This window comes from Bos javanicus, chromosome Y (assembly GCF_032452875.1).
Source record: "Bos javanicus breed banteng chromosome Y, ARS-OSU_banteng_1.0, whole genome shotgun sequence".
Lineage (NCBI taxonomy): Eukaryota > Metazoa > Chordata > Mammalia > Artiodactyla > Bovidae > Bos > Bos javanicus.
The window spans coordinates 687,959-700,197 of record NC_083898.1 but is presented as its reverse complement, the minus strand read 5'-3'; the positions used below and the strand labels follow the sequence as shown (position 1 = coordinate 700,197).

Genomic DNA, 12,239 nt, shown 5'->3' with positions numbered 1-12,239 from the left:
TTCATGAATGGTCCTATATGCTTTACACTGTTTACGTACCTTTTTTAAAGGACAGCTATATTTTCCAGATGAATTTCAGTGTGGATTATAGCTTTCTAATGTCTTGAAATACAGTGATAGTGAAAAATAAATAAAAACCTATTGACTTATTCTTTAAGAGATTTCTAATAGTATTTTTTCTTTTCTAAAGTCCACATTTCATTTTAAGGTAATCATTGATATTTTAAAAGATACTGATGGATTTCATAGTTTTTTAATATAGTGACCTAAAGCAAATCTCAGTTAAATATTTCTGTAACTGACTTATCATTACTTTATACTGAAATTTCTTTCTTTTTTATAATAAACATAGAAATAAGATACATTGATAAAGACAGTTTTCCTCCAGAAAAACTTCCCATAGAAATAACTTGAAAACACTTTGTTTCCACAATAGATTGTGAGGAATAGTCATTTTTTGTTAGCTTTTATATTTTAATTATATAAATAACATGATTTTTGCCACATGTCACAATCATAAAGTCTAAATATAAATGTTGACTTTATGCATTTCTAAATTTAGTTCACTAATATCTTTACTTTTTCTTACAGCATTTTCAGTTAGCTTTGATTGACTCTAATCCGTGTACTTTATCCAGTGTTGAAAGTAAGTATTCCCACGTTTATTAGTTTTTTTTGTCTTTTTGAGAAATAGCATATCCATGAGACATTTCATATTATGAATTTGAATACCTTTTCAAATATCCTTTGTTTCTTTTTGTTATTGAAAACAAGAATGGGAGAGCACAGACCTGATTCAGACACTTTAAGATGGTTGATCAGCATAATTTTTGATAATAATAAAAATGTTCTGTATGAAAATAGTCACTGTTCTGTTCTCATACTCAAGAGAATAAAAATACTCACAGAACAGTAATATATAATGAGTATTTACTTTGTGCTCAGTATAATGACTGATATTATTTAAATGCTCAGTATAATAAGGCATTATTATCTTGTTGTTTCTGTTTTTAACCCATAAATTATTTCTCTTTTTTTCTTTTAATGTCTTTGAGACTTTATGTATTCCACAGGCTATTACTATTCTTTGACTCTCGTAGCCTGTGCTTATGAAATTAGGGCGATCAAAGCATTCAATGTAAAGTTTTAAAGAAAAAACAAACTGGCAGTTGTATTTTTGTTTATGAATAAAGTACAGATTTATAATTTTTTTTAACGTTAATTCATTTTGCTTTTCAAACCGGAAAGATGCATGTATCAGTTAATACTTTTGAGAACAATTAGGTGATACAAAACTTTCATTAGATTATTATCTTTCAGGCTAGTATATATTCTTAACATTCTGAAAATAATTCTTGTAATTAAGTTTAAATTTTAAGACTTTTTGGCTGTGTTGTCAGTGTTTTAGTATGTGTATTAGTATATGTCAGTGTTTTGGTATATGTACACGAATTTTCCTGTTGTGTATTTTCCTGGTTAAGTATTTATACTCCTCTTCCAAATTATGTTTAAGAACGAAGTGAGAGATTTTTCCCTTTGAAATATGACACTAGCACTTTATGGAATTATGAGGCCAGATACATAGGACCTGAGACTCAGTTGGTAGGATGTTCATAAGGGTTTACTGTGCCAGTTAGATGATCTTTTCTTTTTTGTTATCTTACTAGATAGATACAAAGATGAGGAAAATGGCGTATAGGTTACCTTTCTCCTTATTTTTACCTATTTTACTTTCTCGTACATAATGGAGTGGGATGAAATTTTTATTAACTTTGACCCCTTATGTTGGGAAGTGACAGTGAGGACAAAAAAATTTACTTAACCTATTAAAAAAGAGATTATTTTTGTATATGAGACTTTTAAAATTTTATAAATTGTATTTTGTTGTTTATTAGTTATTGTGATAGTATTTTCTTCTCTAAACATATTTTCATTCTCTCATGGATGTTTTTTTAGCTAATAATAACGTGTAACCACTAACATAGATCAGTGACTTTGTATCCATTAGTTATTTGATTTTAGAGTGAATTAGAATATGTTAAGATAATTTTTCTGTTCTATATAGGAAATTATGTATATTGAACGTAGTATTGAATAATCTGGATATTGAGAAGTTTTTGAAAGCAGGGAAATTCATTAAAGAGACAGTTTTCCAGGCCTTCATACCTGAGTCTCACTGAAACAGAATTTTTAAGTGCTGAACTTAAGAATTGGTGGGTTTTTGTTTTTTGTTTTTAATGCTTCCTAAAGGGAATATAATCTTCCTGCTATTTACTGAGAGAAAGTGATAGAGAAAGTTGGGTTGAGAAGAGAGGGAAGAAAGAAACATTTTGTTACTTAATGAGAATTTCATGATTGCTGTAAGCTTTTTCTTAAAAGTAATCCATATTTATGTTCTCTATAAAATTATGAAATTTTCTTCTACTTACAGCATAACAAGAAAGATTTGTGATTGACAAATAAACCTTTTAAAATTCAAATAGCTAGAATTTAGCTGTAATTCTAATTTTGTTTTGTTGATACTTTGGATTTTCATTGAATCTGTTATGTTCTGGTAATTTCAAACAGAGCATCAGAAAGAGCTTAAAACAAAAAGAAGCAGATGTGTTCTATCATTATAAAATTTTTTCAGACATACCTACTGTGTAATTTTGCTTTTTAGGTGGTAAGGCTTTTTTTTTCTTCTTTAAATAAAAACTCACCTAATTCTGAAGATACAGAAAAAAGGAATTTCTTGTATATTTTTCCTCTATTAATACTGTACTAATACTAAAAAAAAAAGGTTTAAATAGATTATAGGGAAAAAAACTATAAAGGAAAAAACTATAAAGCAAGAAAACTTGAGTATGTTAAAAAAAGTGTCTATTAAATAATAACTTGACTATGCTTTAAGGTGAACATTTTTTAATATGTTTTAAGATATATATATTTTAAAAGGTTTTTTTTTTTGCAAAAGTTATATCTACTTACTATTGCTGATTTAATTTTAGTATACTTATTAACTATTGATGGTCTTTGTATATTTTGATGTGTTTTCATAGAATTAAAAATAAAATAATTTTTTATTTAATGACAATTATATTTTCTTAGCATGCTCATGATTTTTTGTACATTAAAAACAAAAGTTAACACTTCTAAGTTGTGATCTATTTTTTAATATTTTTAATATTTCAAATGTTATAATATCTGTTTTCATTCATTATTGTAAATTCAGTTGTATTGTAATTAATCCTTTTCCATGATCCTTTGTAGTTCAGTTTCATATTGCCCACTTATATGAAACCCAGGTAAGTGTTTTAATTTATTGAAAATAAAAATAAAATCCTCATCATTTCTGTAAGTGACATGAGTTATATTAAACAATTTTGTGTTTTACGCTTTCTTCTTTAAATGAAATAAGTAGCAGTTAATTTAATTCAATTTTGGGTATATGCTCCTGAATATATTTAATATTTTAAATATATTCATATACTCATTGAATGTGTGAAATTTTGCTTAGTGATAAAACCAAACAAGAAGCATGAAGGAATTAAAGATTGTATTCAGTGTTTGTAGGTTTTGTAACAACTTTCAACTCACTGTGATTTAAAAATTTCCAGAACACTCTTTTGCTTTCACTGCAAACTGTCGTTTAATGTGATTTGCCTCTAAACTTTAGTCGTCTGCATAATTTGAAATGACTTAAGAAGTGTTCTATCCTGATGTTAATATGTCTATTTTTCTAGAATATTTTTGAATGTTTAAGTTTTTGTCTTAGAATAATTGCTTCTGTTTTTCTGTAATACTGAAGTGTCTTTGAAACATCTTATTTTGTAACACAAAGTATGGGGAAAAAATGAAAGTTTTAGTCAGTTGTGTCCTACTCTTTGTGACTCCATGAACTGTCACCTGCAAGGCTCCCCTGTCCTTGGGGTTCTCCAGGCAGAATCTTTGAATGCATGGCCATTTTCTTCTCCAGGGGATCTTCTCCACCCAGCGGTCAATCCCAGGTCTATTCATTGCAGGCAGATTCTTTACCACTGAGCCACTGGGGAAGCCCAACACAAAGTATAGTCACTTTTTAATGTTAGTATCATTTCTTCTCTATAGGCTTCAAAAAGTGTTTCAGTTTAACTTTATAATATTTTGCATGTGACATATTTTGTTAGGTTGTTCAGTTAATAACTATACTACCATATAAATTTATAGTCTGTGATCTGAAAGCAGAAAGTTGCTAGCAGACTACTACTCCATAGTATATGTAGTAAAATATTTTAGATTTGATTTCAGATGTGAGTTTCAGTATAAAGTTAACAGGTTTTCTAGGAGGGAAAACACTTGATATATTGTGAACATTTGTGAGGTCTGATCTTTTGTTTCTAGTTCAAATGTAAAATAATGGGGTAAGAGTATGTACTGTGCAAATTTATGCCAAACAAAGAAAGCTGCTTACATTTTTTTTTAATGCATATTATAAATGAATGTAGTAAAATAGTTTGAGATCATTTAAGTGTCATGTTCCCAGACTCTGCTCATAGTAGCCATTATGGGGATCTTTAAAAAACTGACATCAGATTTCTATACCCTATACCTATTACCTCACCCCTTAAAAGCATTCCCTAAGTTTCCATATTTTCTGAATTAGAATTGATAAACCCTGAAAGTTGGATACCCTTCTAATCTGATAACTTCTATTTTATAATACATATATTAAGGAAAGGCAGCCTTCCATTATCTGTTTTCAGATAAATCTGCCAATCTGTTTGTTTACTTTATAGCTTTTATTATTACTTTTTCTCCCCTTAACTCTTTGATGTAGGCGATGTGATTTTAGTTATATTCAATCTGTGGTTGACCCAACAAATCTGCAAGTTTCTTACCACAGGAGCTGAGGATGCTCATGGCCAACTCTACTAGAGTATTTTATATAAGGTATCTTGAGCATTGTGCATTTTGGTGTCTTCCACAAAACAACAGTATTATGACTGTTTGACACTTCTAGATGTTAAATTTACCTTAGTTGCATTGCAATTTTTGGTGAAGGGGAAAGTTTTAAGCCCCAGCAATCACTGAACTTATTAAAATTCCCATTTGAGTCTTTTTTTAAAGATTAATTAGTCAGAATTAATTAAATTGAAGGTTAAAATTAGTCACTGTTCTTTGGAAATTTTAGTATATTTTATTATTCTCAAGAGTTTGTGTTAAAGAGTGTTATTATGTTTCTTAATATTTTGAAAATTTTAACGACTAAGTCACTTGGGACTGATTAACTTTTCATGGTTAAAAGTTTTGGTTATGGAGCCAGCTTGTGGGACTTTGCTACAGTAGCCCTCTGAAACTAACCCGGATCCCAGAGTATGTTTGAGTATTTAGTTTTAGTAGGTTCTGCCCAGTGCTTTCTAATATGCAATTACACTTCCACTATCAGTGTATAAATATTACCATCGCTCTTCAAAAAAAAAAAGTTTTGGTTATGGATACTTTTGAAAAGTATCTGTGACTACTTTTGGGAAGAGTTGTAGATTTTTATTTTGATTCAGCTGTATTTTGGGCAAGAAAATTTTTTCTCTGTTTCATCTAAAGACCATTGGCTTAAATTGGCCTGTAATACTTCCTTACAAACTGTCAAGATCTGTGGTGAACACTTGCTGTTTTTTATTGATCAGTCTTGGCAAGGTCTTTCAAATTTAATAATTTTTATATGCATTTATTATATGATTGCTTTATGTTTTGTTAATTATTGTTCTTTTCTTATTCCTACCTTTGGATTTAATTTAGTCAGTGTTATCGTTTATTAATTTTGAACATACATATGTGATTGATTTCTTTGAAAAACCATGTGAATTATTTTTTTGTTTTTCTAAAAGTTTACAGTGTTATTCACTTGTTATTTCAGAATATTTTCTAATTTCGTTTGTGATTTGTTGATTTGTTCGACCTATAGTTACATAATATGTTGACTAATGTATACAATAGTGGATTTTCAAATTATACATTCTATATTAATTTCCATCTTACGTTTGTTGTTTACACCTTTATTATTTATTTCAGCTGGAATTTTTTTAGTTTGCTTAGACCATCATATTATCAGTCTTGGTTAATGATCTGTGTTTTAATTAGAAATGTGTCTTTTGTTTTTGAGCATACTGTGATAAGTTATGAAGACTTTAGATTTTCCTATATTCATTTTAACATTTTAATTTAAAAAGTTCATTAAACCAGTTCTTAAAGAAGTGTGAGTAATGGTATGAGATGTGATTTTGTATGTTTGTGTGCCTAATTTTCAGTGGTGAATCTTTTTTATCTTTTGATGAATGTTTTCAGTGAGTATAGAATTTATTTTCTTTCCCACTTTGAAATTTATGTTCCATTGTTGTCAGCCTTTATTTTTTCTTCAGGTCTTATGATTACATTGTTGATTCTTAAAAGGTTACATGCACCTTTACCTTGGTTTTTAATTGTTTTTTTCTTTTTTTTTTTTTTTGGCTGATTACTTAAAATTTTTCTTTGTTTCCTGCAGTTTTGATGCCATGATCATCTAATGCTTTTGTGAATTTTTTTATTTCTTGAATCTGTACTTTGTTGTCCTTTTATGTTATACTTGGAGATTACTTCTTCTAAAACTACTTTTATTCAGTTGTCTTTTGTCCTTTAAGCACCTCGTGTTTATGTTGTAGGAATTTCATTGCCTTTTCTGTTTTTCTCTGTATTTTCTATGTTTTTGTCCTCTCCTTTATCTATGTTTTCTTCTGATTTATTTTTTCAGGTCATTAATCTTCTCATTTTCTGTATCAGATCTGTAGTTAAATCACCATTAAGTTCTTAATTTTTATTATCCCTTTTTTCCTTAAAATTTCTGATGGATTTTCACGTGGTTACTGATTGTGGGCTGAAGTTATCCATCATTTATTTTCTTGAACATATTAAATACTCATTATGTGAAAGTCAGTGTTTGATACTTCTAATATCTGAAATTTATGTTACTTTTGTTTTTGCTTAATTTTTGTCTCCTTTATCTTTACTTAATTTTTTCCAATTTTGCTTTGAATTATTTATGGAATGCCAGATTACATGTATGAAAATTGGCAGAGATCATTTTAACTTTTGAGCTTACTACAGTTTCTTATAGCTGGCAATTCTTAGATTGAGAACAGATCATCATAAATGAGGCAGTGGTGTGATCTATAGGCTTCCCTAGTAGATCAGCTGTTAAAAGAATGTGTCTGCAATGCAGGAGAGCCCACTTCTATTCCTGGGTTTGGAAGATCCTCTGGAGAGAGGATAGGCTACCTACTTCAGTATTCAGGCTTCCTTGGTGGCTCAGACGGTAAAGAATCCACATGCAATGCAGAAGACGTGGGTTCAGTTTCTGGGTTGGGAAGATCTTCTGGAGAGGGGCACAGCTACCTATTCCTAAGGAATCAGCATGGACAGAGACATCTGGTGGTTACAATCCATGGGGTTGAAAAGAGTTGGACATGACTGTGCACGGTACAGCACAGTATGATCTATAAGTGGCTTCTTGTGTTACAAGGCCTTGTTTGATTTTGCTGTTGTTTAGTCACTAAGTTGTGTGTTGCTCTTTAAGATACCCTGAACTGTAGTCCAGTAGGCTCCTCTGGCCATGGGATTATTTCCCGGGCAAGAAGGCTGGAGTGGGTTGCCGTTTTCTTCTCCAGGGGATCTTCCCCACCCATGGATTGAACCCCCATCTCTACTTTCACAGGTGGATTCTTTACCACTGAGCTACCTGGGAATCCCAGTTCACCCTTTATCAATATTATAGTAATTTTTGTGATTTAGCCACATACTTAGGATGTATTTGATGAGATATGTGTTTCCATGACAGTAGTTATGTTGTGCTTCACCAATGCACTAAAGGGAAAGGTGGGTGCTTTGTTATACTCTTCTTTGTTGTGTTTCTCTCTCCCTTTGTTGAATAAATAGCCTTCCATGAGGAAGTTGGAGTACCTTTCTTTAAATTTGTGGTTAAATTTTGGGATATATTAGTATTTTTTAAAGGGGTAAATTTTTTAAATTCTTGTTTTTTGTTCTTAACTGTGTATTCATTAATTTATCACTTTTGATATGTCAGTAGTTCTAGGCCAGCTATAAAAATAGAAACTTATTTTCTTGTGGAAAGGGTGACAATAAACATGCAATGTGGTGTATATTATGCAGAAAATAAAACAAGTCAATGAGATCAAGTACTTTACTGAGAGATATCAAAATAACTCAGGTGTCAAGCACCTAGAAAGAAGTTGAATAAAATGTGGTACATTTTGTATTATCTAGTACAATCCATTTGTACATTAATGGAATGAAGAATATTTATTTCTGTGTATCCTTTGGGAAAATATCATACATACTCTTAAGTGAATAGAGGAATATGAAGCAGTGTATAGAGTATGCTGTAATTTATTTGAGTATGTGTCTGTTCTCACATGAAAAAAACTCAAATCATTAGACATCTTAACAAATGTTTATTCACATTAAGATATTGGAAGTAGCATGTTTAAATAGAAATTAATACAGTTTGTGTCTCTAAACTTATAATCTGTTACATGCTGGACTGACTCTATTAGTAACAACTCCTGTGGTTGGACTTACCTTTCTTGTACTTACTATGATCACTGATTTCTCTTTAGGCACACAGTGAGATCATAAGAAAATAGAAAAAACCCGAGTACTACTTCTGTTGAAATTAATGAAAAATTTCAAAAATTCGGTTTGTATTGGTACATTTAAAACTGTATCACCAGGAAATTAAAGCTCGGGAAGAGAAAAACAAGTGGCGCAAAAGATTAATTGTCTAAATCAACTGTAATCTCTACTATAGTAGTTGGGAGTAGGACATGGCATACAGTCTCATTCTTTATCTAGTCGCATAGTTGGCAATGTATTTATTCAGATTAGCTAGCTGTATATACTGTGAGTATTTCACGCTAGTTGAAGCTCACATCAGGCCCGTGTATTGTAAGAAAGAAAAATCAGTTCTAAGACCTTATATTTGTGCAGATTTTAGAACCCATGGTTTTATTTTAACGTCTATGTTAAGGAAGTTTTTAAAAAGGTAAAAGTTAGTAGTAAAGTTACAGAAACACCATTTGTGGCTATTTCTTGTGAAAAAGGAAACTGAGTGAACTGTTTCTTCTATGAACTGGTTTAAGAAGAGGAAACAATGGAGAAATCTTCAAATGAGTAAAGGACAAGATAAAAAACTTAAGATTGTTCAGTAGTTTATTAAGACTTTAAGTAGGGGAAGGGAGTTGAAGGGAAGCAAAGGCACTTCTGTAAATTAAAAGATATTTAAGAGATATAACCAGTTTCAATCATTAGCTGTTGTTTGGCTCTTGAATTAAGCCAACTGTAAAAATGCAGCTAGAGGAAAGTTGTGTGAATTTTGACATACAGTGGAAATTTAATAAGTAATTATTGTAATTTTTGTAGGGTAATATATTTTGATTTTAGAGAAAAGTTATGTATATTATGAGATACACATAATATTTTTTTGTGTATAACAATGGTAGTAGAAGATTTGTCTCAGAATGATCAAATGTGGAGTATTGATTTGATACTTTTAAGGAGGTGTGTAGAGCTTTGTTACACTGTTTTCTCTTTTGTATATGTTTAAAGTTTCACAGTTTTAAAGTACTGGAATACATGGACTTATTTCTGTTCAGTAAGGTTAGTTATGGCTTCCCTAAACAACAGTGGTTTGAATTATGGTTAGAATGAAGATATGGAGCAGTTGGGAGAATGGAGTGTGTTTAAATGTGTGTGAGTGTGTGGGTATAGTTGTGTTCGCAGCTAAAACCACTTTTGATATGATATATAGCTTGAAACTTCAAAGATTAGAAGAAATTCAAGATATATACAGTGTTGGACACCCTTCTCCCCAATTTTGTGAAATTTATTTCCTATTGGTTGTTATTAGTCTTGCTGACAAATTTTTTCGTTATTTGTAAAATTGACTCTTAAGGTTATATACAGTCACACCTCCTAATAATTATAATATTGTTTTTTTTCCTTGCCTACTTAAGATTCACATCAATGCCTTTTTCATCATTTTAATGATGTAAGCAAAATATTTGGTATTACCTCTTTTTGTTTTGATTACATTGTCTCTTATAAGTAAGAAGATCTCATTATTCCTCTTTCACTCAGTCCTATTATATTTTTTTTTATGTGCTACCATTAATGAGCTCGATAATTCTTTAACTATCGGCTAATGGAACAAAACCTTGATTCTTCAAAAAATTAAATTTCTTTGTGGTCCAGTGGTCTACTTCGGCTGCAGAGGTCACAGTTTTCATGCACGGGAGAGTAAATAAGATACCATAGCCATGTAGTGCTTCCAAAAAATTGGAAAAATTATTAAATTTTTTTCATATGTATATTAAGAGGGAGAAGTGCAAAAGTGTACAAAAATAGGATAATGGATATACTGTTTATTTTATCAAAATAAATGACAGTCGTTGCATAAAGTTATACCAAAAGAAGTTTGAATATACAGATGAAATAATTACCTTTCAATATAAATTACCCTAGTTTTATTCAAAAAGTTAACACTTGACGAAATGAGTTACTATCCCAATATTGGTCATGGAGATCACAATTTAAGAAATAATAAAGCATTTTATGAAAGCCGCATGGACTAGGAGGTCACAATACTGGATGATTCTAAGTAGCCTCTAAAGAGTTCAAGAAACAAAAACTTTTGAATTTTTTACATTTCTACAATACCTTTTGTTTTTGATTAGTTTCACTGCAGAATAAAAAGACATGAACATGTACACTGTAAAGTTCCTTTCTTGTGTCCTAAGCAACCAAGTCGACTGTCTTGCAGTCAGATACCAGTGCATATAATTCTGAGTGCATATAATTCTTGCAGGAAGACTACTCTTCAGCTGTCGTTATTGACAGCAGTTGCTGTTGTGTCTGACTCTTTGCCACCTCTTGTTGTTTGTTTTCTCATATAGAGCGGTATTTCCTACCCTTTTTGGCACCAGAAGTTTCATGGAAGACAAGTTTCCACAGACAGATGGCTTCTGGGTGCGATGGGGTTTCAGGATGATTCAAATGTGTTATGTGTGTTGAGTTCTTCAAGCAGGAGGCAGATGGGAGTGATGGAAAACAGCTGTAAATACAGTTGGAGCTTAGCTTATTTGTCCACTACTCAGCCTGGATCTTAACAGATTGTGAACCAAAACAGATCTGGGTGTTGAGGACACTTGTCTTCGAGTTCTTATATTCCTCATTTCTTTTAACATGGACAAAACCATGGCTTCAGTAGCAAATTTTTTTTTTCTCTATTGATTTGTTCTCACCCATTTTTGTTACGGTCACAAATTACATATTTAGACTCCATACCTATGAAGACCCAGCACAGAGAAAAAGCAAAACAAACAAAACATTAAAGGAGACCTGATTTCTTTACTCCAGGAGTTGGTGATGGACAGGGACACCCGCTGTGCTGTGGTTCATGGGGTCGCAAAGAGTTGGACACGACTGAGTGACTGAACTGAACTGAACTGATTTCTTTTAAAGGGGGCTTCCCAGGTTGCACTATTGCTCAAGAACCTGCCTGCTAATGCAGGAGACAAAAGAGATGTGGTTTTCATCCTCGGGTTGGGAAGATCCCCTGTAAGAGGTCATGGCAACCCACTCCAGTATTCTTGCCTGGGAAACCCCATGGACAGAAGAGCCTGGTGGGCTACATATAGTTCATGGGGTTGCAAAGACTTGTAACAATGGAGGTGGCTTATGCACCCAGCATACATGCACACACCCATTGACAAACACGTGTAGTTATTTTGTTGGTACTTGTACTTTATATAGAAACCAGAAGATTACCTGTAAATCAAAAATACAGCAGTACTGACTCTTTTAAATGTACCTGGTAGGTTAATTATATCAGTTTGCTTTATTTCTTGATATGACTTCATATTACTATCTTTTTCTTTTAGTCTGAATGACTCCTTTTGTCAATTTTTTATAGGGCAGCTCTTTCACTGGTTATTTTCTTGAGTAATTCTGGTTATTTTTCTTCATATTAACATTTTGAGTAAACTTCCAGGGTTTGAAGTAGACTACTGAAAACAAAAATCTTCCTAGTCAGACATATCTTTTGGTTCTCAAGCCAATAACCTCAAAAGAAGTCATATTAATATCCCTAAATCTTTTCAAAATTCCTTGATTTGCATGTTGAAGATAATATATTCATACATTTAAAACTTGTCTCTGGAAAGAATCATGCT

The 12,239-nt window shown here is 31.4% G+C and overlaps 1 protein-coding gene across 1 annotated transcript in view; it reads left to right on the top strand.

Annotated features, from left to right (window-relative positions):
- Nucleotides 1-12,239, top strand: part of LOC133243828 (lysine-specific demethylase 6A-like) — a 185,273-nt gene that overhangs the window by 95,389 nt on the left and 77,645 nt on the right. Inside the window, exons 7-8 of the mRNA XM_061410557.1 lie at nucleotides 592-646; nucleotides 3,253-3,287. Coding sequence (XP_061266541.1) covers nucleotides 592-646; nucleotides 3,253-3,287 — 90 coding nt within the window. The remainder of the gene's footprint in view (nucleotides 1-591; nucleotides 647-3,252; nucleotides 3,288-12,239) is intronic.